Here is a 23,989-nt window from a genome sequence, read left to right as displayed (position 1 = left end):
TCAACACGTCATCCTCGACACTATAAACACGAGGGTACTGGTCGCTAGAGTTGGCAGCGGAAAAACAACTCACAAGAGTCGGGTCACTCTGCTGTGCCGAAACCAACTCCTTTTTGTTGATTTCCAAAGACAGTTGAGGTGTCACTGATGGGCTAATAGGCAGCATCGCCTCAGAGTCGCCCGTCAGTGGAACACGGGTTTCAGATTCAGACTCCGGCCCACCACCAGCACAGAGAAAAGAATCAGATAAATCCACGTCACCGTACTTGCGCCTATGCGCACGAGTTACCGCGCAAGCAGGAAAAACAGAGGAGGAACGCTCCTCAGCGACAGGGTTAGATAATGAAATATCAGGCACCGGTATCTCAACCACTCTCGGGGTAGAAAACACTTTTCCGTTAGCCAAATCATTCCCCAGAATCATCGCAACTCCGGGCACTGGCAACTGGTCACGCACGCCAACCGGTACCGAACCCGAAACGAGCGGCGATTGAAGAAACACATTGTGCAGTGGCACACGCAGTACATCCATTTTTACACCCCAGACAAGAGCATCCGAACCACAAAAAGAGTCATCAGAAAAAGGTAGAATACCCTTCAAAATAAGAGTCTGCGCGGCCCCAGTGTCACGCAGAATCATGATCGGCACCCGATCCTCCTCTTTTTCATTCAACGAAACAAACCCCTCCGACACAAAAGGGCAGTAGCTCTCATCAAAGCCTTCACTTCCCACTCCATTGCTAGGTGAAGTGGAAGCTGACATAGAACGAACGAAACCCACACTTTTCGGCTTCCTCACCGTGTTGGCCTGCTCCCTGCGCTGTAGTGATGGGCAAGCAGCAACGAGGTGCCCGATTTCATGACAATAAAAACATTTGCGATCTGACATAGGAATAGCAGCAGAACGTGTCTGGCGCTTAGGGGAAACCCTATAACTTCTGACAGGACGAGGTGAGGAAGTGTACTCACGGCGCTCTGTCGAAAGTGCAGCACGATGAGTTAACACAAACTCGTCGGCAAGGACCGCGGCTTTAGACAGTAACCCCACCTTCTGCTCATTAAGATACACGACAATGTTTTCAGGGAGACATGTATTGAACTCTTCCAGCAGGATTTTTTGTAAAAAAATCACTTTTTTGCCCCACTGTATGTGTGTCTGTGTGTTACACCGGAGCTCTTTAAAGGGGGAAGCTTGACAACCAAGCTAGCTACCATTAGCTGACAACTTAGCACTGATGTTCTTTCACTCAAATGATGTTACTTCTGGTTCCAAACATACAGCAGCAACAGCTCTGAGAAATCAAATAATAAATGATGACATCCATCTTTTACACTCTTAATGATCAGCATGAATGGTAGATATAGACTACAAATAAAACTTGCATATGACTCAAATGCGCAAGTTGAGTTTGATATATTTTTGCAATGTGCACTTATCAGAAAACTGTGCCAACATTGAAAACAGGAACTGCTGAGATTGATAAGAATTTGGAAGCTCTTCTCAATTCCAATCCCTACGCTTGTTCTCAACCAAAGCCAGACTGATAGTTCTGACAAAAGCAGAAAACAACTTGACCACTTTTATTCTGATGCAACACAGAGGCATCAGGGAAAACAATACTAGCTAGCTAGATTTTAAAAAGAGAGATGAAGACCCAGCTGAAACTGATTCTATGATGATGACAGGTAGCATGAGTGCCTGAGAAGTTGGACTAAGACTCAATTCGCTATCAGGCCGTTGGTGCTGAACATCTCTTGCCCTTGTTGTGTTTTGACCAAGTTAACATCACTGATGTGACTGTACTGACCATTCATAATCAATGATTATTATGGGATTTACACAAAATGTGGTACTTTTGTGCATGTCCTAAACATATGTCAGTGTGCACATAACTTTCCATTGTTAATATATTATTATATAGTATTATATCATATAGTGTTCCTAGGAAGACAAGCAGCTGGGCCCAGTACATTGTGAGATTAGTGGTGACAGCCAGGGGCTTGAAGTATAGTGGAAGTATAGTGTGTGCGGCTGAGCTGTAAAGCTGCAGCACGAGTGTGTGAACAGCAACTGTTAATAAAGCAAGTATGCTGAAAAGCACTGAACCGTGGACTGTGGTCTGCTGCGTGATTACTACACAGCTACGTCCATAACGTAAAGTAAACCTCTGAGCTACAGCAGCAGCACAAGTTCAGCCACAAACAAAACTGGTGATTCGCTTCTCTACACCGCTGACTTTAACACTTCACGCTTGCAACCGTGACTATGTGATTACTGTTTTGTTCACCACAGACGTCTGCATGACAGAAGACTCAATGCAACCAGGTGGAGAGATGGACTCCAGGACACTATCAGTTACTGTCAAGATCGAATTCACACAATTTTCTTTTACACTGTTTTCTGCTTTTGTCAGAACTATCAGTCTGGCTTTGGTTGAGAACAAGCGTAGGGATTGGAATTGAGAAGAGCTTCCAAATTCTTATCAATCTCAGCAGTTCCTGTTTTCAATGTTGGCACAGTTTTCTGATAAGTGCACATTGCAAAAATATATCAAACTCAACTTGCGCATTTGAGTCATATGCAAGTTTTATTTGTAGTCTATATCTACCATTCATGCTGATCATTAAGAGTGTAAAAGATGGATGTCATCATTTATTATTTGATTTCTCAGAGCTGTTGCTGCTGTATGTTTGGAACCAGAAGTAACATCATTTGAGTGAAAGAACATCAGTGCTAAGTTGTCAGCTAATGGTAGCTAGCTTGGTTGTCAAGCTTCCCCCTTTAAAGAGCTCCGGTGTAACACACAGACACACATACAGTGGGGCAAAAAAGTATTTAGTCAGCCACCGATTGTGCAAGTTCCCCCACTTAAAATGATGACAGAGGTCAGTAATTTGCACCAGAGGTACACTTCAACTGTGAGAGACAGAATGTGAAAAAAAAATCCATGAATTCACATGGTAGGATTTGTAAAGAATTTATTCGTAAATTAGGGTGGAAAATAAGTATTTGGTCACCTCAAACAAGGAAAATCTCTGGCTCCCACAGACCTGTAACGTCTTCTGTAAGAAGCTTTTCTGTCCCCCACTCGTTACCTGTATGAATGGCACCTGTTTGAACTCATCATCTGTATAAAAGACACCTGTCTACAGCCTCAAACAGTCAGACTCCAAACTCCGCCATGGCCAAGACCAAAGAGCTTTCGAAGGACACCAGGAAAAGTATTGTAGACCTGCACCAGACTGGGAAGAGTGAATCTACAATAGGCAAGCAGCTTGGTGTGAAAAAAATCAACTGTGGGAGCAATCATCAGAAAATGGAAGACATACAAGACCACTGATAATCTCCCTCGATCTGGGGCTCCACGCAAGATCTCATCCCGTGGGGTCAAAATGATCATGAGAACGGTGAGCAAAGATCCCAGAACCACACGGGGGCACCTGGTGCATGACCTGCAGAGAGCTGGGACCAAAGTAACAAAGGTCACCATCAGTAACACACTACAACGGCAGGGAATCAAATCCCGCAGTGCCAGACGTGTTCCGCTGCTGAAGCCAGTGCATGTCCAGGCCCGTCTGAAGTTTGCCAGAGAGCACATGGATGATACAGCAGAGGATTGGGAGAATGTCATGTGGTCAGATGAAACCAAAGTAGAACTTTTTGGTATAAACTCAACTCGTCGTGTTTGGAGGAAGAAGAATACGGAGTTGCATCCCAAGAACACCATACCTACTGTGAAGCATGGGGATGGAAACATCATGCTATGGGGCTGTTTTTCTGCCAAGGGGACAGGACGACTGATCCGTGTTAAGGACAGAATGAATGGGGCCATGTATCGTGAGATTTTGAGCCAAAACCTCCTTCCATCAGTGAGAACTTTGAAGATGAAACGAGGCTGGGTCTTCCAACATGACAATGATCCAAAACACACCGCCCGGGCAACAAAGGAGTGGCTTCGTAAGAAGCATTTGAAAGTCCTGGAGTGGCCTAGCCAGTCTCCAGACCTCAACCCCATAGAAAATCTGTGGCGGGAGTTGAAAGTCCGTGTTGCTCGGCGACAGCCCCAAAACATCACTGCTCTCGAGAAGATCTGCATGGAGGAATGGGCCAAAATACCAGCTACTGTGTGTGCAAACCTGGTAAAGACCTATAGTAAACGTTTGACCTCTGTTATTGCCAACAAAGGTTATGTTACAAAGTATTGAGTTGTATTTTTGTTATTGACCAAATACTTATTTTCCACCCTGATTTACGAATAAATTCTTTACAAATCCTACCATGTGGATTCATGGATTTTTTTCACACCAAGCTGCTTGCCTATTGTAGATTCACTCTTCCCAGTCTGGTGCAGGTCTACAATACTTTTCCTGGTGTCCTTCGAAAGCTCTTTGGTCTTGGCCATGGCGGAGTTTGGAGTCTGACTGTTTGAGGCTGTAGACAGGTGTCTTTTATACAGATGATGAGTTCAAACAGGTGCCATTCATACAGGTAACGAGTGGGGGACAGAAAAGCTTCTTACAGAAGACGTTACAGGTCTGTGGGAGCCAGAGATTTTCCTTGTTTGAGGTGACCAAATACTTATTTTCCACCCTAATTTACGAATAAATTCTTTACAAATCCTACCATGTGAATTCATGGATTTTTTTTTCACATTCTGTCTCTCACAGTTGAAGTGTACCTCTGGTGCAAATTACTGACCTCTGTCATCATTTTAAGTGGGGGAACTTGCACAATCGGTGGCTGACTAAATACTTTTTTGCCCCACTGTAAGTGCTGCGTTTGACACTGTGGATCACTGTATTTTATTGGATAGGCTTGAACATTTTATTGGAGTTACAGGAAATATTTTATCATGGCTGAGATCTTACCTGTCTGGGAGGTCTCAGACTGTTAGTTTTAAAAATGATCTCTCCGAGACCTGGGCAATGAGGCATGGGGTCCCTCAGGGCTCTGTACTTGGACCATTGCTGTTTTCTATGTATCTGCTGCCTCTTGGTGTTCTTTTACGTTCTTTTAATGTAACCTTTCATTGTTACGCTAACGACCTGCAGCTTTATGTTCCTCTAACCTTTGGAAATTGTGCTGAGGTGTCTAAACTAGAATCTTATCTATCTGCAATTAGGGGCTGGTTATCGGATAATTTCTTGCTCCTAAACACTGATAAGACAGAGTACTTGTCAAAAAACTTCAGTACTTGTCCCAAAATTTCATCTTGAAAATTGATGACATAAATTGCAGGGACAAGGTAAAAAACTTGGGTGTGTGGTTCGACATGGTGCTCTCCTTCGAGTCTCATGTTAAAGAGATAACAAAGACTGCCTTGTATCATTTGAGGAACATAGCCAAATTCAAAATCAACTTTTGCCAACGACATTGCAGAGGTTCTTGTCCATGCATTTGTGTCTTCACGTATTGATTATTGTAATGCTCTTCTTTCTGGGCTACCAAAGAAAAGCTTTAGAGGTCTACAGATGGTGCAAAATGCAGCTGCTCGCATTTTAACAAGAACTGGGAAATTTGAGCACATTACCCCTCTACTGAGATCTCTTCGTTGGCTACCTTGTTAGGTTCGAGCAGATTTTAAGATCCTGCTGCTCACCTACAAGGCCAGTGGATTGGCATCGTCATACCTCTCTGACCTTTTACACCTTTATGTTCCATGCCGTGCTCTACGATCTTAGGACTCTGGCCTTCTAAAGGTTCCCAGAGCCAGAAAAAAGACAATTGGAGAACGTGCGTTTTCTTTTCGTGTACCATATTTGTGGAACAACCTCCCTCAAGATGTTAGGCAGGCATGCTCTGTGGGGATTTTTAAAATTAAGTTGAAGACACATTTGTTCAACCTATCCTACATGTCTTAATTCTAGGCTTTCTAGTTTTTAAATTCTTATTGTTTTTAACTTGTATTGTGTTTTTTACTTGTATTGCTATGTATTGCTTTTATTTATTTATCCTTTTAGTTTCAAATAGCTGTACAGCACTTTGTTTATTATTGTTGATAGTTTTGTAGCCCAGGGATTGAAGGCTACAATGGGCCTACAGTTGGATTGTAGACCCATTCTAGGTCCTGACATCCAAGTATATGTAGCTCAGGAAGTCCAGTGGCGTATGAATGTGTGGGAATGTTAGATAATATGCAAATGTGTACAGAAAAAAGTGCTTGTGTGAATGAGACAAGTTGTATAAATTGTTTTGACTTCTCAGAGTAGAAAAGACCTATATAATAACTACTTCATTTACCATATGACTGCTCTTTGGTCTTGCCCATAGTGGTGGAGAGGCTGGAATTGGAAATTGATTCTGTAGACAGGTGTGCTTTAATCACATAACAAGTTGAGATCAGGACTATCTACAATTGATTGAGCCAATCTGTGGGAGCCAAAATTCTAGCTGTATTGTAGGGGATCAAATATTTCACTCAGTGACATGCAAATTAACTTCTAACTTTTATATAATAGTTTTTTGGGTTTTTTTTTTTTTTGGGGGGGGGGGGGGGGGGGGGATATTTTGGTTTATCTTCTGACTCTCTCCAATAAGACTGCATTAAAAATTAGACACTAATTAGAATTTGGATGTGAGCTAACTTACAAATTCAATAGATCAAATAAACTGTGACAGTTAAGAATGTTGTAAATAAACACTTTCCAACCAACTGATAGTTTAATTGTTGATTTTGATTGTTAATAACTTTTTTGCATCACAAATCTTCATTTATAGTTATAAGAATGCATCAGCGTCTATAGCAGAAATGTAACAGTATACATTTTTAGTTTTAGTATGACATTTCCCTTTTTGTTTGGTTTTATTGGAGCAGATTATGTGGTCTGACTGAGCACTCTAAGCACTTTAGACAGCATAGCTCATTCACCCATTCACACCCACTGATGCAAGCATTTTTTTTCTACTTTTTTCTACATAAATTGTTGTTTAATGTTGTAGTGATTGAAATGATGAAAAGACATTTTTGTTCAATGACTCTTGCAATTCTAAGAGTTACTCTATTTACTGATACTTTAAGATTGAAAAATCTATAATGCAAACTCCTCCCAGAAAACTTTGTCAGCCTGGTCAAAATAATTACAAAACCTAGCTAATACCCTTTTTATGTAAAGCAGAAAAAGGCAGCAATTTGGAAATAGAGCTTAATTGACATTAGGTTTCGCGTTACCTCACACACAGTTACAAAAATATCCTCAGGTTAATCTCAGTTGTATTATGACGGTACAGCAAAGTGTTTAAATTCCTGCCAGTGTGTGTGTCCTAGCTTGTGTGAGGACTGCCAGTGGTTTGGAGGGTGAAGTGATTACGTAGCAGACGGTTGGCTTCAGACAGGGAGAGGTGGTGGTTTTCGGGTAGAAAGACAGTTTTTAATCCTTCAGACCTGAACAGCTCACTCAACAGTCTTACCGTCACTATAAGCTTTTTCTTTTTTCCTCCTTACTTTATGTACTGCTTTTTCTTTGCATAGTAACATAGTAACATGATAATACAGATGTGTCGCACTGATGTTAAAGTTTATTCTAAGAGGGAACCCACTGATTGTAGCCATCCTGTTGAAATAATGTTGTTTGTAAAAAAAAAAAGAAGAAAAAAAAAGAAAATGTGATTCACAGAATGTTTATTTGAATAGAAATAAATTTTCACATATTTTAAACTTAACTAACTGTCTCTGTTTAGTGCAACTTTCTTGTAGTTGTCCACTATATTTCAACATTGTAATACAGTTCACAGGTATAGTAACTGTTGACTTTGCAGATTACATTTTTAGAAAACTACCTAAAAACAAACAGAATATATTATTCTGCATCTAAAATGATGAGCATGACCAGCTGTTAACTTTACTTTAAAATTTTGGAGTGCACCACTTTTACTAGTACTAGTACTACCTTAAGATAATGTTATTTCATATGTATTATACATTGTGGGAAGAAATATTGAGAAATATATAAGCCAGATTCACTCTTCTTACAGCTCAGCTGTAATACAGCTATTACAGCTTATTCACTAGCCACTCATTAACTATGCATGCTGTAGAGGATGTAATGCACATTGGTTTTATCAGAGCTTTTTCATCTGAAAATATCTGCGTACTGCAGACATAAATAGACAAAAAGCAGCTTCAAACTGAGCAGAACTGCAGAGTCCTGTGATCATCTTTAGTGTTTTTATCATTGTTTTGAGTAATTCTCTGTAAGTAAATCTTCGTATTGAATCTAGAAATTATATACACTGTTACCTTCAAAACGTGAAGCTTTTCCATAATTGGGATTCTGGATAAGCTTCTGTATGGGTTGTATTTCCAGACACAAAACTTAATTGTTATTCTGTATAATTCTGTATGTCAGTAATGATAAAAAAAAATGTCTGCTATTGTGAGTAAAAACAGTAGATAGACAGATTCAATGAGGCAAAAAAAAGCCCCCCCCCCCAAAGAACCCCAAGTTCAGGCCTCTGAATGTTCTGGCTGATGAAACCTGTCCAATGAAGCGATAAATATTGCAGTATAATACGCTAGGAGGGCAATGGAGGCTTCTATTTAGGGATAGTTCATTTTAAAAATTAGAATGATGGCATTATTGAGTACATCCTGATTGTGTTTGTGTGAGGAAGAGTCAGGAGGAATGTGTGACTGTGACACAAAGTACTTGGAATGAGCACTTTTGGTAAAAATGTATGTTTATGAGAAAAATGAGAGGAGAGTGAAAAAATAATACATTTGCATGTGGATTAGCGCAACAGTGAAAACCAACAAGAGAAAACAAGACTGTTAAAGAACCCCAAAGTGACTCTCAGTTTGGGAATGTTGTGTGTGGTGACCACTGTAAGGTGTCTGACCCCTGAAACAATGGCCTACAGTTCTTCTCAAGGCCTGCTAACACTCTACTGTATGTCCTCATCCTGGCTGCTGGCCACAGAGTGTCAGTGTGTGTGTGTTTGGTACAGTTGCAAGACAATGACAGCTTGTTTGCCGCGAGTGTGGATGGAGGGATAAACAGAAATAAAGGACAGGGAGAAAGAAGAGTTTGTAATAGGGTCATGCTGTCTAAGTGTTGGGCTGCAGTGTGTATTTGTGGGATTTAGAAAGTTGTAAGGGGTAATTTCTTAACTGAACATATTGATTTAAGTTATGTCAGGATGAAGTGCATTTCATATTCTTATTTCCTTCCTTGATGCATCTTATTCCAGAAACGGTTTGTCAGTCAAATTGTGCCTCTGTGTCATGGATTAGTTTGCATCATATTTGCTTTTTATGCTGTACTGTATATTACCGCTCTACTTTTCTCCACATTGGAGCTTGCTGAACAGGTGCTTCAATTAAGCATTTAATTAAGCATTAAGATTCCTTCCAAATTAATACGATTCCCAGTAGGGCTGTTCGATATAACGATATATATTGGATGCAATATAAAAACATCTATCGTTTCAGTTTACGCTATCGTTTGTTTAGTGGTGTCGCAAAATAAACTGTTTATGGCAATATTTTTTCATCGTTTTGATGGTCACTGTAGTGGCTGTATTAATTTCTTAAAGTTCTCTCTTTCTCTTATATTTAATATAACCACACTACAGACGGACAAGCGCCTGTTTTTATGCGTTGCCGTTAGCAACAACGACAGTAAAACCATCGCGTGTCCGCTTGTTTATTTTCCACATAACCCTTTCACAATAAAGCTCAAGATCCTGTTGAGACTTTTCAAAATAAACTGAATCACGTGAAAGAGTATGCAGAGTATTTACGGATGAGAAGCAAAAAAGAGTCGCCAGGTGCTAAAAAATAAACCTTAGACTCAAACGTTAGAACAGCCTTTTTCCCGCAGCACGCCGTATAATAAATACCCACAAAGAAAACGGTGGCCGTTACAACTTATGTCTAAAAATGTATCGCTTCATGCATCGGTTAAAACACTCGACTCCAGGTACATGACGCCCAGCTGGAAACACTTAACGCAAGTCGAGCTGCCCGAGATTCACAGCATTTACAGAAAATGTTAAATCTTTGTGATTTATATCGTTAAGGGGACGATATATGTCTTATATTGGGATATGAGATTTTGGTCATATTGCACAGCCCTAATTCCCAGTTCCAGATGCACTGAAACATCCCCACAGCATAATACTCCCACTACCATGTTTCACTGTGGGGACGGTGATCTTTCTTCTTTCTTCGCACATAAGCAACATATCTGTGCTTATAGTTTCATCTCATCATCAGTAATTCTTTTTTTTTTCAACTCTGAACTGATTGCTTTTGTTTTTGGCACGATGCTTTCTCAAGTAACAGTTCAGGCCCTTTGTGAAGCTTTTATATTGTGTGTAAAGATACTCCTCAGTTTTGACTAGATTTTTCAAGCTTTGAGCATTTGAAAGGTGCTTAAAAAGAAGTAAATGGTTCAATAAAAAGGTCTGTTTTCAAGTTGCTTATTAATATTTACCCAGGTCATTTTTTCTGAAATATGCCTGCTACTTTCTGTAGATAAGTAATTTAAGTTTTCTAAAAAAGAAGTCATATGTTGAAAATCCCTTGCTCTGTTTAAAAAAAACTTGGGAGATTTTTTCCCAAAAACTGCCTGATAAAGTTTATAAGTGTAGTGAGCAACATGGGCGCCTGACTAAAGGTGAAGAAAAATATCATTAAGCAAAAATTTATGTAAGTAATTTTGTCCCTTTTCTCTCCAGTAACGGGACTATGGACCTGAGCCTGCGAGATGCTCTGGGTGGGGGTGGCGGTGGCGTCCAAGGTGGGGCCCCTGGTGATGCCCTCCTGAAGAGAGACTTTGTGGCTTCACTGGAGAAAGAGAGCTACGATGACAAAGTTGGGGAGACGGTCTCCAAGAGTGACTACCGACCCTTACTGGATGGAAAGGACACCAAGAGTGGTAAGTTGCTACAAGCATTTAAACATAGACATAGTGATTTTCTTCATGTGATCTTCTGGCTGAATGGGTTGGTTGGTAACCCATTAGATATTTAGATATTTTGGCATCACTAGAGTTCAATTTAAGTTGCCTGCCTCACACTGGCGTCCAGTTCAAACTGAAAAACACAACCTGTATTTACCAGTTGGTTCTGTAGAATGAGCCATCAGTTGATGTGTGCTAGCACTGAGATCAGCTGGGATTGCAACTAAGCTTGACTTCATGGCCTGCTTGAAATAACATTAGGCTTGCAGTGCTTTTAAAATGAGTTACATCTTATCAATCTGATGGTAAGTGAAAGCTTAATAATGAAGCTGTGCCATCTGTGTATGGCTGTTATTGTAGTGCGCCATATCTTAAAGTTATTTTAAAGTCTACCACATATCTATATGATAATATATGTAATTTAATAGCAACAGAAAGGCAACATTATGGTACAGGACTCGGTGATTGGATTGGAGACTGTATGCTGCTTAGTTTTTTTGTCACGTTAGAAACCTGATCACTTGAAGAACCTCTGGCACTCAGCTTGGATCCAACACTTACTATAATTCAGTTTGACACCATCCGTTTTTTAGACAGTCCGTCTCTGGGTCAAAGTTCATTTTCAGACTTTACCTCTTAAAGAAACACAGAAGAAATAATTAGTTATAGAAATAGAAGAAATAATTTCCCAGGCTGCGTTGTATCCTTTGTGACTGCTAACATATTATTAACTTGACACCTTTTGAAGATGATCGGTGAAAGAGTCACGTCAGATTTGTCCAAAGCTGTAGGAAAACATTAGTTAGTGTGGAGGCGGCTGGATCTCAGGGAAGTAATGTAGCACAGATAAAGTTCTGTTAACTGTTCATAATATCAGACAAAATGTGCTGAAAAAGTAAAGCAACTTGAAGCTGACTTGGCCTCAAAATGATAATTTGTCACGCAAGCCTGTGATTCAAATGAAAATACCACCAAAGCAAGGTTTGACATGACCATGTTAATCTTCCATAGATGTTGAGTTGATCAAAACTGTGTTATGAAAATGGTGGAGTACAACTGTCCTGTTAGTTTGGTAATGTTTCCTGGCTTGCGGTACTATAATATGGAGAACTGAAGACATATCACTAGATGTTAAGAACGACTGGTGGATAGGGGAGGAGATTTCGATTGCTTTTTGTCAGCACAACGTGTCTGATACGCTTGGTTACTGACTTTTAATAAATAAATAAATCTGAGATGCTTGTAAAAACGTGTATACAGCAACTGTTGCCTGAATATTTTTCTGTGATTCATTCCCTACATCATGGTAAATAAATATGGTAGCAGTAGATATTATATAGTGGTTTTAAAGTATACAAACATTGTCTATGAGGGCGCAGTGGAGAGATAAGCTTTGAGACTGCTTGCCTTCCTTCCATAATTGAACCATAGAGAAATGAAAGAAGGAAATGTTAGGGCATCAAGGTTAAGAGCAAAGCTTTTCATAGAATTGGAGTTTATAGCTATTTGGTTAATGCTACCATGGGGCCAAGCTAAAGAGGTACTTGGAAACCAAACATCCATTAAGAGAGAAACTTAGCCTTCTTTAGACAAATGATTGGTATGAACCAGATCCAGCCAGATGGTTGGATAGTAGGAAGTAGCCATTTGCAAATAAATAAACAAAAAGAAATAAAGAATTAAGAATTTAATGCTGGGCCCCCAAATGGGCAATCAGAAATATGACCAAAACCAAAAAAAAGAAGAAGAAACAAGACAAAACAAACAAGAATTAACAATGTCACATAATATTGCACAGATATGAATTTAAAAAATACCACCGTATGTCCTTATTTTACATAATCACTTATTTCAGTTATATTTAGTTAGCATTTGTTTCACAGATTAATTGTCTATAGATTTAGGGAATAATGAATCTAGTAACGAACCTCGTCCCCTATTCAGAATTGCATGCTGGCTGAAAAAAGAATAACAATAACATTTCACTAAATAATTCATTGTTAGTTATCTTTTGCATGATAATGAAGATACAGGGAGTGCAGAATTATTAGGCAAGTTGTATTTTTGAGGAATAATTTTATTATTGAACAACAACCATGTTCTCAATGAACCCAAAAAACTCATTAATATCAAAGCTGAATGTTTTTGGAAGTAGTTTTTAGTTTGTTTTTAGTTTTAGCTATTTTAGGGGGATATCTGTGTGTGCAGGTGACTATTACTGTGCATAATTATTAGGCAACTTAACAAAAAACAAATATATACCCATTTCAATGATTTATTTTTACCAGTGAAACCAATATAACATCTCCACATTCACAAATATACATTTCTGACATTCAAAAACAAAACAAAAACAAATCAGCGACCAATATAGCCACCTTTCTTCGCAAGGACACTCAAAAGCCTGCCATCCATGGATCCTGTCAGTGTTTTGATCTGTTCACCATCAACATTGCGTGCAGCAGCAACCACAGCCTCCCAGACACTGTTCAGAGAGGTGTACTGTTTTCCCTCCTTGTAAATCTCACATTTGATGATGGACCACAGGTTCTCAATGGGGTTCAGATCAGGTGAACAAGGTGGCCATGTCATTAGTTTTTCTTCTTTTATACCCTTTCTTGCCAGCCACGCTGTGGAGTACTTGGACGCGTGTGATGGAGCATTGTCCTGCATGAAAATCATGTTTTTCTTGAAGGATGCAGACTTCTTCCTGTACCACTGCTTGAAGAAGGTGTCTTCCAGGAACTGGCAGTAGGACTGGGAGTTGAGCTTGACTCCATCCTCAACCCGAAAAGGCCCCACAAGCTCATCTTTGGTGATACCAGCCCAAACCAGTACTCCACCTCCACCTTGCTGGCGTCTGAGTCGGACTGGAGCTCTCTGCCCTTTACCAATCCAGCCACGGGCCCATCCATCTGGCCCATCAAGACTCACTCTCATTTCATCAGTCCATAAAACCTTAGAAAAACCAGTCTTGAGATATTTCTTGGCCCAGTCTTGACGTTTCAGCTTGTGTGTCTTGTTCAGTGGTGGTCGTCTTTCAGCCTTTCTTACCTTGGCCATGTCTCTGAGTATTGCACACCTTGTGCTTTTGGGCACTCCAGTGATGTTGCAGCTCTGAAATATGGCCAAACTGGTGGCAAGTGGCATCTTGGCAGCTGCACGCTTGACTTTTCTCAGTTCATGGGCAGTTATTTTGCGCCTTGGTTTTTCCACACGCTTCTTGCGACCCTGTTGACTATTTTGAATGAAACGCTTGATTGTTCGATGATCACGCTTCAGAAGCTTTGCAATTTTGAGACTGCTGCATCCCTCTGCAAGATATCTCACTATTTTTGACTTTTCTGTGCCTGTCAAGTCCTTCTTTTGACCCATTTTGCCAAAGGAAAGGACGTTGCCTAATAATTATACACATCTGATATAGGGTGTTGATGTCATTAGACCACACCCCTTCTCATTACAGAGATGCACATCACCTAATATGCTTAATTGGTAGCAGGCTTTCGAGCCTAGACAGCTTGGAGTAAGACAACATGTATGAAGAGGATGATGTCGACAAAATACTCATTTGCCTAATAATTCTGCACTCCCTGTAGTTCAGCATCATCATTAATTCACATATATTCACAGATTTTTCTTTAATTCAGAATGGTTTAAGTTCATATAAACAGGGACAGCTCATGTTCCTCAGATTATACTCTACATATCCAGGCTATCAGGGATCTTCCTGGGACTGTGTGTCGCTTTAAAGATTGCTTTAAAGTGTACATGACACTTTGGCTGACCTTGTCTAGACTGAAACTGGCTGTAGGATTGTCTGTCTTTTCTCTCAGGCTTGTTCTCTGCATTTTTTCATAGTTTCATTTTTATTTCACTTTCTCTTTCTCTCAGTTTCTGTTCCATCCCTCTTTTTTGTCCTTCTCCCTTCGTGTCATTCTCATGCTGTGTCGGTCTGGAGACAGTGCTGCCTTAGCATCATTGCCAAGCCATAATTAGCACCCACCTTGAGGCACAGCCTCATCCATCGAGTTGAAAGTGAACCTGTCTGGCTTTTAATGTTTTACTTGCAATAATCCAGAGCTTTAAGGAGCCAAAATAATGCATAAACCCTTGTCTATGGCACTAATATGGCATGTTGGTAACTAAAGGACATATACTCGATCTTCCCCTTGCTCATACCCGCACACCCAACCCAGTACTGTATCTCTCTTTAGCAGAGTCAAGTGATGTCTTTTCACAGACGTCTATACAGTCTGACCTTTGCAGCCAGAGGAGTTGTCCTCTGTTGGGTATGAGAAACAATGGAGTCTACCTCTAACAGGAGTTAACCCTGATGATATCAACATGGTTTGATGATTTATAAGCAGTTTATTATGTTAACATTTTAGTTTGCCTTGCACAATCAGTAGTCTGATACAAAACTCTTACTCTGACCCCCACAAACCAAGCCTAGTCAAGTGCTACAGGCAAACAGAATTATGACTGTCAGAATGAATGCTGCAAGAGTTGTGAAAAAGCTACATTTAATGTATGTTTTAATGTATGTTAGGCCTGTAAATGGTAAGTAGAGTTGATCTCAAAAATGAAAAATATGCATATGTTTAGTACAGTTTTTCCAGGCATAATTAGTGCACTACTAATATTTTAGCTTTTTTGGCATTTTCTTAATTCATAGGCTGGATGAAAGTATAGTTGAGGGAGACACAACAACGAGAACATCTAAGCATTGGTGACTATACGCAGTAGGCCTGTAGGTCATATGAGTGTTCCTGTCCAAGAGAGAGGATCATACTGTGTCTGAGAGCAGATGTTTTACCACAGGGGTTTCTCTGATGTTGTCATATCACAACTCCTCAAATGCATCAGACACACAAGTGAGACCTGAAATGTCCATTCGAGGCCGACTTTTTTCCATGCCTAATTGACTTGGAAAGAAAATGCAATCTAAATACAAAAGTTGCACCCAAGTTAAAATAAGTTATTCATATCTTGATTTGCTGTTCGATGTTCCAAACTTCATTAATGACAAACCTGTCAGTAAACTGTTCAATTTGAGTTGCTCAGTCCAGTTGTTAGACTTTATTATACACTGCTGTCTTCTTTTATAGAGTAAAAAGTAATCGAAATTGTATAAAAATATTAGCAGCGCAATTTTCAGATATATAATAGTTTAAATTATGGGTGGGTGGTATAAACGGTATACGGTAGAAACGATATGAATTTGGCCAATGGTAGAGATTTTGACTATACCGCTCTACCGCAATAGCGTATGTTGATGGTGTCATCAAGCTGCGCCTGTTTTGGTTGAAAGTATTGCAGCGGCTGCAAACAATATCATCTGCAAATTATGCCGGGTGACAGTAATAGCGAAGAGATGAAACACGTTTTGGAATATGAAGAAAGCCAAAAACTGCGCTTCCTCCACTTCCGTACTATTGATTCATTAATGTTGAATTCTCTCGCAGCTGCTCTATTCCCATGTTGTTGCAGTATATTAATGACTAACCTCGTATTGTGGATGGATTATCTCAGTTGTTCTCCTGACTGAAGTTTGGTCCGTTTACAGCATCCTGCCATGCGATTGCATTTGTCCCTAACCATCGGGAACCCTCACGTTAACTTGTATCGAGTGGAAAAAAGTTAGCGTTCATCCTTCAGCTTCACTGTGTTTATGTTACGCTAACATAGCTGTGTCGCTAGCGATCATGTAGCACATCATTATATACCAGCTAGCCCAACTTCAGTAACCCTACAAACGTCACTGCTGTTTATTTTCTGTCTTCATTTGTGTTGGAAGTGACAGCAGAGCTGTACTTTGAATTTTTCAGTCAATACATGCTATATCATGCTTAGGTGGAAACTAGCGAGCTAACTTCCTGCTAACTTCCTGCTAACTTCCTGCTAGCTTCTAACTCCATTAAATTTAATAAATTCTGTTTTCATGGATTCCTGGATGTTAAACTTAATTGTTACACCTTGTAAATCAGCAACTCTGATCATGTTATTAAAGATGAAAGAATTTAGACAGTTTTTAACTCTCAGTGATGCTGCAGTGTTTGTTTGACTTTGGAACCTATAAGTTTTGGACCCAGATTACTCTGCGAGGCTCCTGACTATGGTAGCTGTAATCCTCCAACAATCCATCAAGCGGTGCGGCTTCATAGCTTACCAAAGTCGTACTAAAACATTTTTGACAGATTTTTGAGCGCCGTGTACCACATATAATTAGTTCGAGGTCAGTAAGCACAACCAGAATTCATACATTAGGCGCACTGTTGATTTTTGAGAAAATTAAAGGATTTTAAGTGTGCCTTATAGTGCAGAAAATACATTATGCAGAAGAAAAGAATAGATCGCGATATATATCATTACCGCACATGCTTCAAATTATACCGCAATATGGATTTTAGGCCATATCGCCCAGCCCTAGTTTCAATAGTAAAACAATTTAATAGTAAACATAATTAATCTTGTATTTAGAGTAGTAGTTCTCTGGAATTACAATTCAAAGACTACTTTCTTAAAGCAACTCGGTAACATAATTCATAAAGGACATTGAAAGCTGTACTCTTTGACCTGTTCATTAAGAATAATTTTTACAACTGAATAAAAACAACTGTCTGCACTGATTACAGTGACTTTGGTTGTTTTTTGGTTGATCAGACTAAAAACCTACATGGCAAAAAATCTGATTCTGGATCGTCAGTAGTAGCCAGGCCAGTCAGTAATTTGAGTGGTATACCAGAAAATACATTGCATTACATTTCCAAAAAGTAGAAGATTTCAAAGTTAGGAGTTTTTCTCCAGGAGGATTTATATCAGCACTTCTTCCAGTTTGGAGGAGCGCTTATTTGATAGGAGAAGAGGAAAGAGCCAATATACAATCTGTCAAATGGACAAAAATGAACTCTAACAGCTGCCTTAATGTTATACAGGATAAAATGCTGCTTTAACATGGTCAACATTAAGAGAATAACACAACTTGACTGCAGTTCAAATACATTCTATATTAAGAGGAACTTGGTGAATCATTTTTACATAATGACTTGTTAGACTGGCACATTGACATCTCTAGGTGGATGGTGAAGACACGTCAGACACAATATCAATCAATGTCTCAGACAGGGGAGTTTCTCTTCAGCTTCTGTTTTCTCTGCTTTTTTAACTGCATTGTTTTTTCCATGTCCTCCGATTTCTGTTATTCAGTAGTAGCAGGTGTTTACTCTTCCTTTTGCTGTGCTCAGCTGGGATGAAGGCCTTTAATACACCTTTTTGTAATATGAGCTGAATATGAAGCCAGGTGCTCATGTGTCCTCAATGTCACTGAGGACAGCATGTTTTAGTTCTGCCTCGTTTTCATCCTCACACCTCATTTTACTAAAACAGCACCTACTTTACTGCTTTAGAGTGGACTGAACATGAGTGGCCTTATCTCACTTTACACATAGCAGCGGAAAGATCAAGACCAGTACTATCAGAATTCTAATTCAAGAAAGAAAAACAGAGTATTAAGTGTAGTTCAAACAAATAAATATCATATATAATAAATAATTAAATAAATAATTATTCTATTAAATTAATATAATAATAATTATTATATTAAATTATTTAATTAATGATGCCTTAACACCAATTTCTTGTCATCTCCTCTCAACCAGGCACATGATAATTTACCAGTGCATAGTCATGACCCAGTGTGGAGTACTCTCAGCTTTTTTTAAATCTAGATTTAAACATATATATACTCTTTCAAGTCTAAGGTTTGACGCATCAGGAGTTATACAGTAAAAAGAAGTCATCTGGACCTTCTGCAACATGCGCACTGTAAGCTAAAGTAGCTTTGCATGAATCATGGTTCAAAATAATCCTTACTTCATGTTCTGACCTACAGTAGCATCCTCTCCACTGTGCTGCAACATAAGCCCACTGTAAGTACAAAATTTTCACAGTGATGAGACTAAAAGTCATACAGAAACATCCTCGCTTGAGGATCAATAAGCTATTGAATAATGGGGTACACTTAGTTTACACACCGCTTCTACATTTTGTTCAGTAAATAAAAACATGATGTAATATATCATGTGTTGTTTGTCTGATGTTACATTTAAAGTAAGGTGATTTTTTAAATTAAAACCTGTATATTCTTTTTACAATAACAAGAGATTAAAAACACTTTATTATGTATCTTTTAGGCCTGATCTTGTCACAGTTATTGTACTAATTGTGTATGTTTCATCGTTTGTAAGCACAAATATCTAAAACCACTTTATAGAAAAACATAATTGTAATGAGTAATGAGCTGCCAATGTCTTCTCTGTAATTTTTTAGTCTTTTTTTCTGTGGAAGTAAAATTTCTTTGTAGTGTTGCTTCTTTTTATTTCTTTGGTAGTTAAATGTCTTTACACTGAATGAAAGGGGAACAATTTGGAGGTGTTTTATTGAAACGATTTATTAATTGTAATTTTAGTGTTCTGGCCCAATTTAGGATTAAACTGGACTGAATGTGTATAGTGACTTTAACAGCAGAGTGAAGTTTACCTTACTGTGGGCTCATGGTGTAACACAATGGATAGGAAGCTACTGCAGTCAACTCATGTTTTTATCAAGCTGGGATGTGGCTGTGTTTGTTGAGGCATACTAACACACCCCTGCAGGAGTATGCTTTTACTGTATGTGTGGTATCACAGTACAGGGGAGGGAGAGAGGAGTGACCTTCTTGGAATATTGTGTGTGTTTGTGTGTGCCCGTGTAAAAAGAAAACACCCAGTGAGAGTGTGCGTTTGTATTTGAGGCGTTTTGCATTCCTGAGTGCATGCATTTGTATGTGTATGTGTGTTGTGCTACGGGACCTTGAGGTCATATGCAACTGCAGTACAGTGGAGGAGCAAAGGCAGCAGTGAGGTCATCGCACACACCTTGGCTGTCACTGTCAATAATAGGGATGTGTGTGTGCTGAGTTCAGCTTATCTGTTGAAGTGAATATGACATAAGCGAAGCTTTTACAGCACTTCTGGAAATGGCTGATTGACTGACAGCTGAGCAAATGTGACATCCTAAAGCCACCAACACAGACAGAGCAGTTTTCAAACTCAGATGGTTTTTACTGCAAACTTTGATCTCTGTTAATAATAATAATAGTAATAATATTAAGAATTATTAAAAAAAAATATGAATAAAAGAGAAAAAGTCAGCTCTAAATTAAAATAATTCAATTGTACTCCACAAGGTATATTCTGACACATGGGGGCATAGTGAGATCTAAAGCAATATATACACTTTATTTATCACCAAAACTTTGGTGACTGTTAATCAACCAAAACATGAATAACAAGCAAACTTAATAATAGAAATAAAATAATTTCAGATTCAGTTCTCACCATTCGGTTTCAGTTCCAAAATTCAGTTTTTTGGGACTGACATCCGGTTCCGGTTCAAGAGTAATCAACCGCAGATTAGTAAAACTATGTTTTACTAGCGGACCGAAAGTGTTACTGACGGGAATCTACAGCGTCTTGAGCTGAATTAAGACTTCAGAAGTCATTCGTCATGTCGAATGACCAGCGGATGAACTCTCAGGTTGGTAATAAATGTATTACATGTATAAGACCAAGCGTCATGTTAACAAATGATAGCCGTACAGTAGCTTTTATGCTTATTGTAGCTGTTAGCTACAATAAGCATTGAATTCAGCTTTGACAAACAAATATGATCGACTGTTTCTAGTAGAATTCCAAAGTTGTCATCTTGTACCCTGTCAGAGCCCTGACAGGGTACAAGAAACTATTTTGTGCAACTTTTTTGTATTTTCAGTTTTGAGGGATAAGCCTCTTAAATTTCTCTAACCAGAAATATATGTTAAAAAAAACAAAACGATTTTCAATGTTTTTGTAGTTTATTGCACTTTTTTGCAATTTATGTAATTACTATGCACTTAATGCATACATATTATTAACATTTGGGCTATAATGGTTGTATTGCTGTATAGCTCCCAAAAATGGCACTACAGCATGTAAAAATATAATATAAGCTCTGGCGGACTTGGTTCTATGGTAGGTCTTAAAGGGTTAAAATAAGATACCATTAACACTTTGAGTGCAGTTACAGTTAACAGTGAATATAAATTCTACAAATACATTTATTGCATAGTGTTACCCCCCTCCACCATTAACAAATGGTTCAGCCCATAGCGGGACCGGCTTTTTTCTTGTTTTCAGCAGCAAGCCATGCCTATGATTGTGCCAGAGCACATTTTGAACAACACCGCCCCATGTTGTGTAGCTTTCTGGATTTTATACTTATTGGGCTACATATTTATTTATTACACAGGCTATGCAGTACATAGGATCAAAATTCAGTTGTTTTATGTGGACTTTATGTGAAACTAACATGTTTAATTATGTGGGCTACAAAAAATAATTAAGTTATAGACTATATTTATATGAAAAGCATGTATACTTACTGCATTTGAATCACTTTAACCATATGTCACCACCTGCATATGTGTTTGAAAAAAAAGGCTTTGATTTTGCCACCCCATTTGATTTCTCTGCCACCCTCATGCCACCCTAAGAAAATTTCTCTAGATCCGCCCCTGCTCCAAGGCACACATTGCCAGATGTGAGCACAGAAGCCCCAACCAGTCAGAAGAAGCTTACAGTAGCTTATCTTAGCTCAGTGGTTCCCAAACACCACCTCCCCACCTAACCACACACACACATATTTTGTTTTCAAACTCCATTGAGATTTATTTCACACCTCAAACATTTAGTAAACAATTGAACAAATAAAAGTAAACTGCAATAAATTACACGTAGCAATAAAATAAACTACTAATTCTTTTATGCTACGTCCACACCTACATGGTATTTTTGAAAACGTAGCTGATTCTACGTAGCTGATTCACCTCCCACAGGTGTGTCCTGTGGGAGGTGTTGCGGGAGTATGGGGTGTCTGGCCCATTGCTATGGGCCATTCGATCCCTATACAACCGTTGCAAGAGCTTGGTTCGCATTGCCGGCAATAAGTCGGACTCGTTCCCAGTGGGTGATGGGCTCCGCCAGGGCTGCCCTTTGTCTCCGGTTCTGTTCATAATTTTTATGGGCAGGATTTCTAGGCGCAGCCAAGTGGCGGAGGGCTTTCGCTTTGGTGGCCTCAGAATCTCATCTCTGATTTTTGCGGATGATGTGGTTCTGTTGGCTTCATCGGGTGAGGGCCTCCAGCTCGCACTGGAACGGTTCGCAGCCGAGTGTGACGCTGCGGGAATGAGGATCAGCACCTCCAAATCTGAGGCCATGGTTCTCAGCCGGAAAAGGGTGGAGTGCCCACTCCGGGTCGGGGATGAATTCCTGCCCCAAGTGGAGGAGTTCAAGTATCTCGGGGTCTTGTTCGCGAGTGATGGGAGAAGGGAGCCGGAGAGCGACAGACGGATTGGGGCTGCAGCTGCAGTAATGCGGATGCTGCACCGGTCCGTCGTGGTGAAGAGGGAGCTGAGTGTAAAAGCGAAGCTCTCAATTTACCGGTCGATCTACGTCCCTACCCTCACCTATGGCCACGAGCTGTGGGTAGTGACCGAAAGAACGAGATCGCGGATACAAGCGGCAGAAATGAGCTTCCTCCGAAGGGTGGCTGGCCTCTCCCTTAGAGATAGGGTGAGAAGTTCGGCCATCCGGGAGGGGCTCAGAGTAGAGCAGCTGCTGCTCCACATCGAAAGGAGCCAGCTGAGGTGGATCAGGCATCTGACAAGGATGCCCCCTGGGCGCCTCCTGGGTGAGGTGTTCCAGGCATGTCCCACCGGGAGGAGGCCCCGGGGCAGACCCAGGACACGCTGGAGAGATTATATCTCTCGGCTGGCCTGGGAACGCCTTGGTATTACCCCGGATAAGCTGGAGGAGGTGGCTGGGGAGAGGGAGGTCTGGGCCTCTTTGCTTAGGCTGCTGCCCCCGCGACCCGGCCTCGGATAAAGCAGATGAAGATGGCTGGATGGATGGATAGCTGATTCTATGCGTTTGGACCTGCGTTTCGAATGAACGAAAACGGCAATTTTTTTAAAACTCCATTTTTGCCTTTACGTGTGGATGAGGAATACAGAGTTCATCACGCAACGTTAAAGGATTGTGCCTTTATTCACGTCACGCTGTGCGCCACGTTATTGTTTACATGAGATGAATTTCTACAATTACAGATAGAGACAGAGTGGGCGATCGTGGCTCAAGAGTTGGGAGTTCGCCTTGTAATCGGAAGGTTGCCGGTTCGAGCCCCGGCTTGGACAGTCTCGGTCGTTGTGTCCTTGGGCAAGACACTTCACCCGTTGCCTACTGGTGGTGGTCAGAGGGCCCGGTGGCGCCAGTGTCCGGCAGCCTCGCCTCTGTCAGTGCGCCCCAGGGAGGCTGTGTCTACAATGAAGCTGCCATCACCAGTGTGTGAATGTGTGTGTGAATGGGTATTTAAAGCGCTTTGGGGTCCTTAGGGAATAGTAAAGCGCTATACAGGCCATCTACCATTTACAAAATACTGTTAATCTTAATATCTTCAGTTTTTACTTTACTGTATAAAGAACATCTCCAAAATGTCAGGAGTAGTTAGTCATTACAACAAGTGTTTGTGAACTAAAAATAAAAAATGTGGGATACTGTTTGTCCGTGATTTGAAGAGCCCAGTGCGTGCTCCTGACGCAGGGAGAACTAATTCTATCACAGAGACCTACCTCAGCAGTTGTGCAGGTGAAGCCAAAGGGAAGATATGCTTCACCATATTTTCTTGTGTTTGGCTTGGAATGAGGTTGGTTTGGAAACATTTTGGCGATGCTTCATCTCCTGCTTTGCGTTTGTGTAGGAGCCCCGTCAAAAATCTGTCCATTATGCTAGCAGTGTCCAAGCGTTCTTTTTTGTGTGTGTGTGGGCCCCACACTTCGAGAACCTCTGTCTTAGCTAGTGGAGTTGGGCAGTTAAAACAACTTGTTTCAGACTGAGGTTGAACTGAGAGGCTGCACTAGGGCCCAACATAATTGGCCTGTATTTATATAGTGCTTTACTAGTCCCTAAGGACCCCAAAGCGCTTTAAATATCCAGTCATCCACCCATTCACACAC

The 23,989-nt window shown here is 40.2% G+C and overlaps 1 protein-coding gene across 5 annotated transcripts in view; it reads left to right on the top strand.

Annotated features, from left to right (window-relative positions):
- The window catches only part of LOC146648722 (uncharacterized), a 195,123-nt gene that overhangs the window by 76,667 nt on the left and 94,467 nt on the right, over positions 1–23,989 (top strand). For all 5 annotated transcript variants that reach the window (XM_085389387.1, XM_085389386.1, XM_085389389.1 and 2 more), the window contains one exon: positions 10,679–10,878. In XM_085389387.1, the coding sequence (XP_085245513.1) occupies positions 10,679–10,878 (200 nt within the window). The remainder of the gene's footprint in view (positions 1–10,678; positions 10,879–23,989) is intronic.

The sequence above is a fragment of the Rhamphochromis longiceps genome, linkage group LG18, assembly GCF_057381845.1.
Source record: "Rhamphochromis longiceps isolate RC_006_pf linkage group LG18, R_longiceps_female_GT1.1, whole genome shotgun sequence".
NCBI lineage: Eukaryota > Metazoa > Chordata > Actinopteri > Cichliformes > Cichlidae > Rhamphochromis > Rhamphochromis longiceps.
Note: the sequence above shows the minus strand (reverse complement) of the source record. Positions and strands in the feature narration are given on the sequence as shown.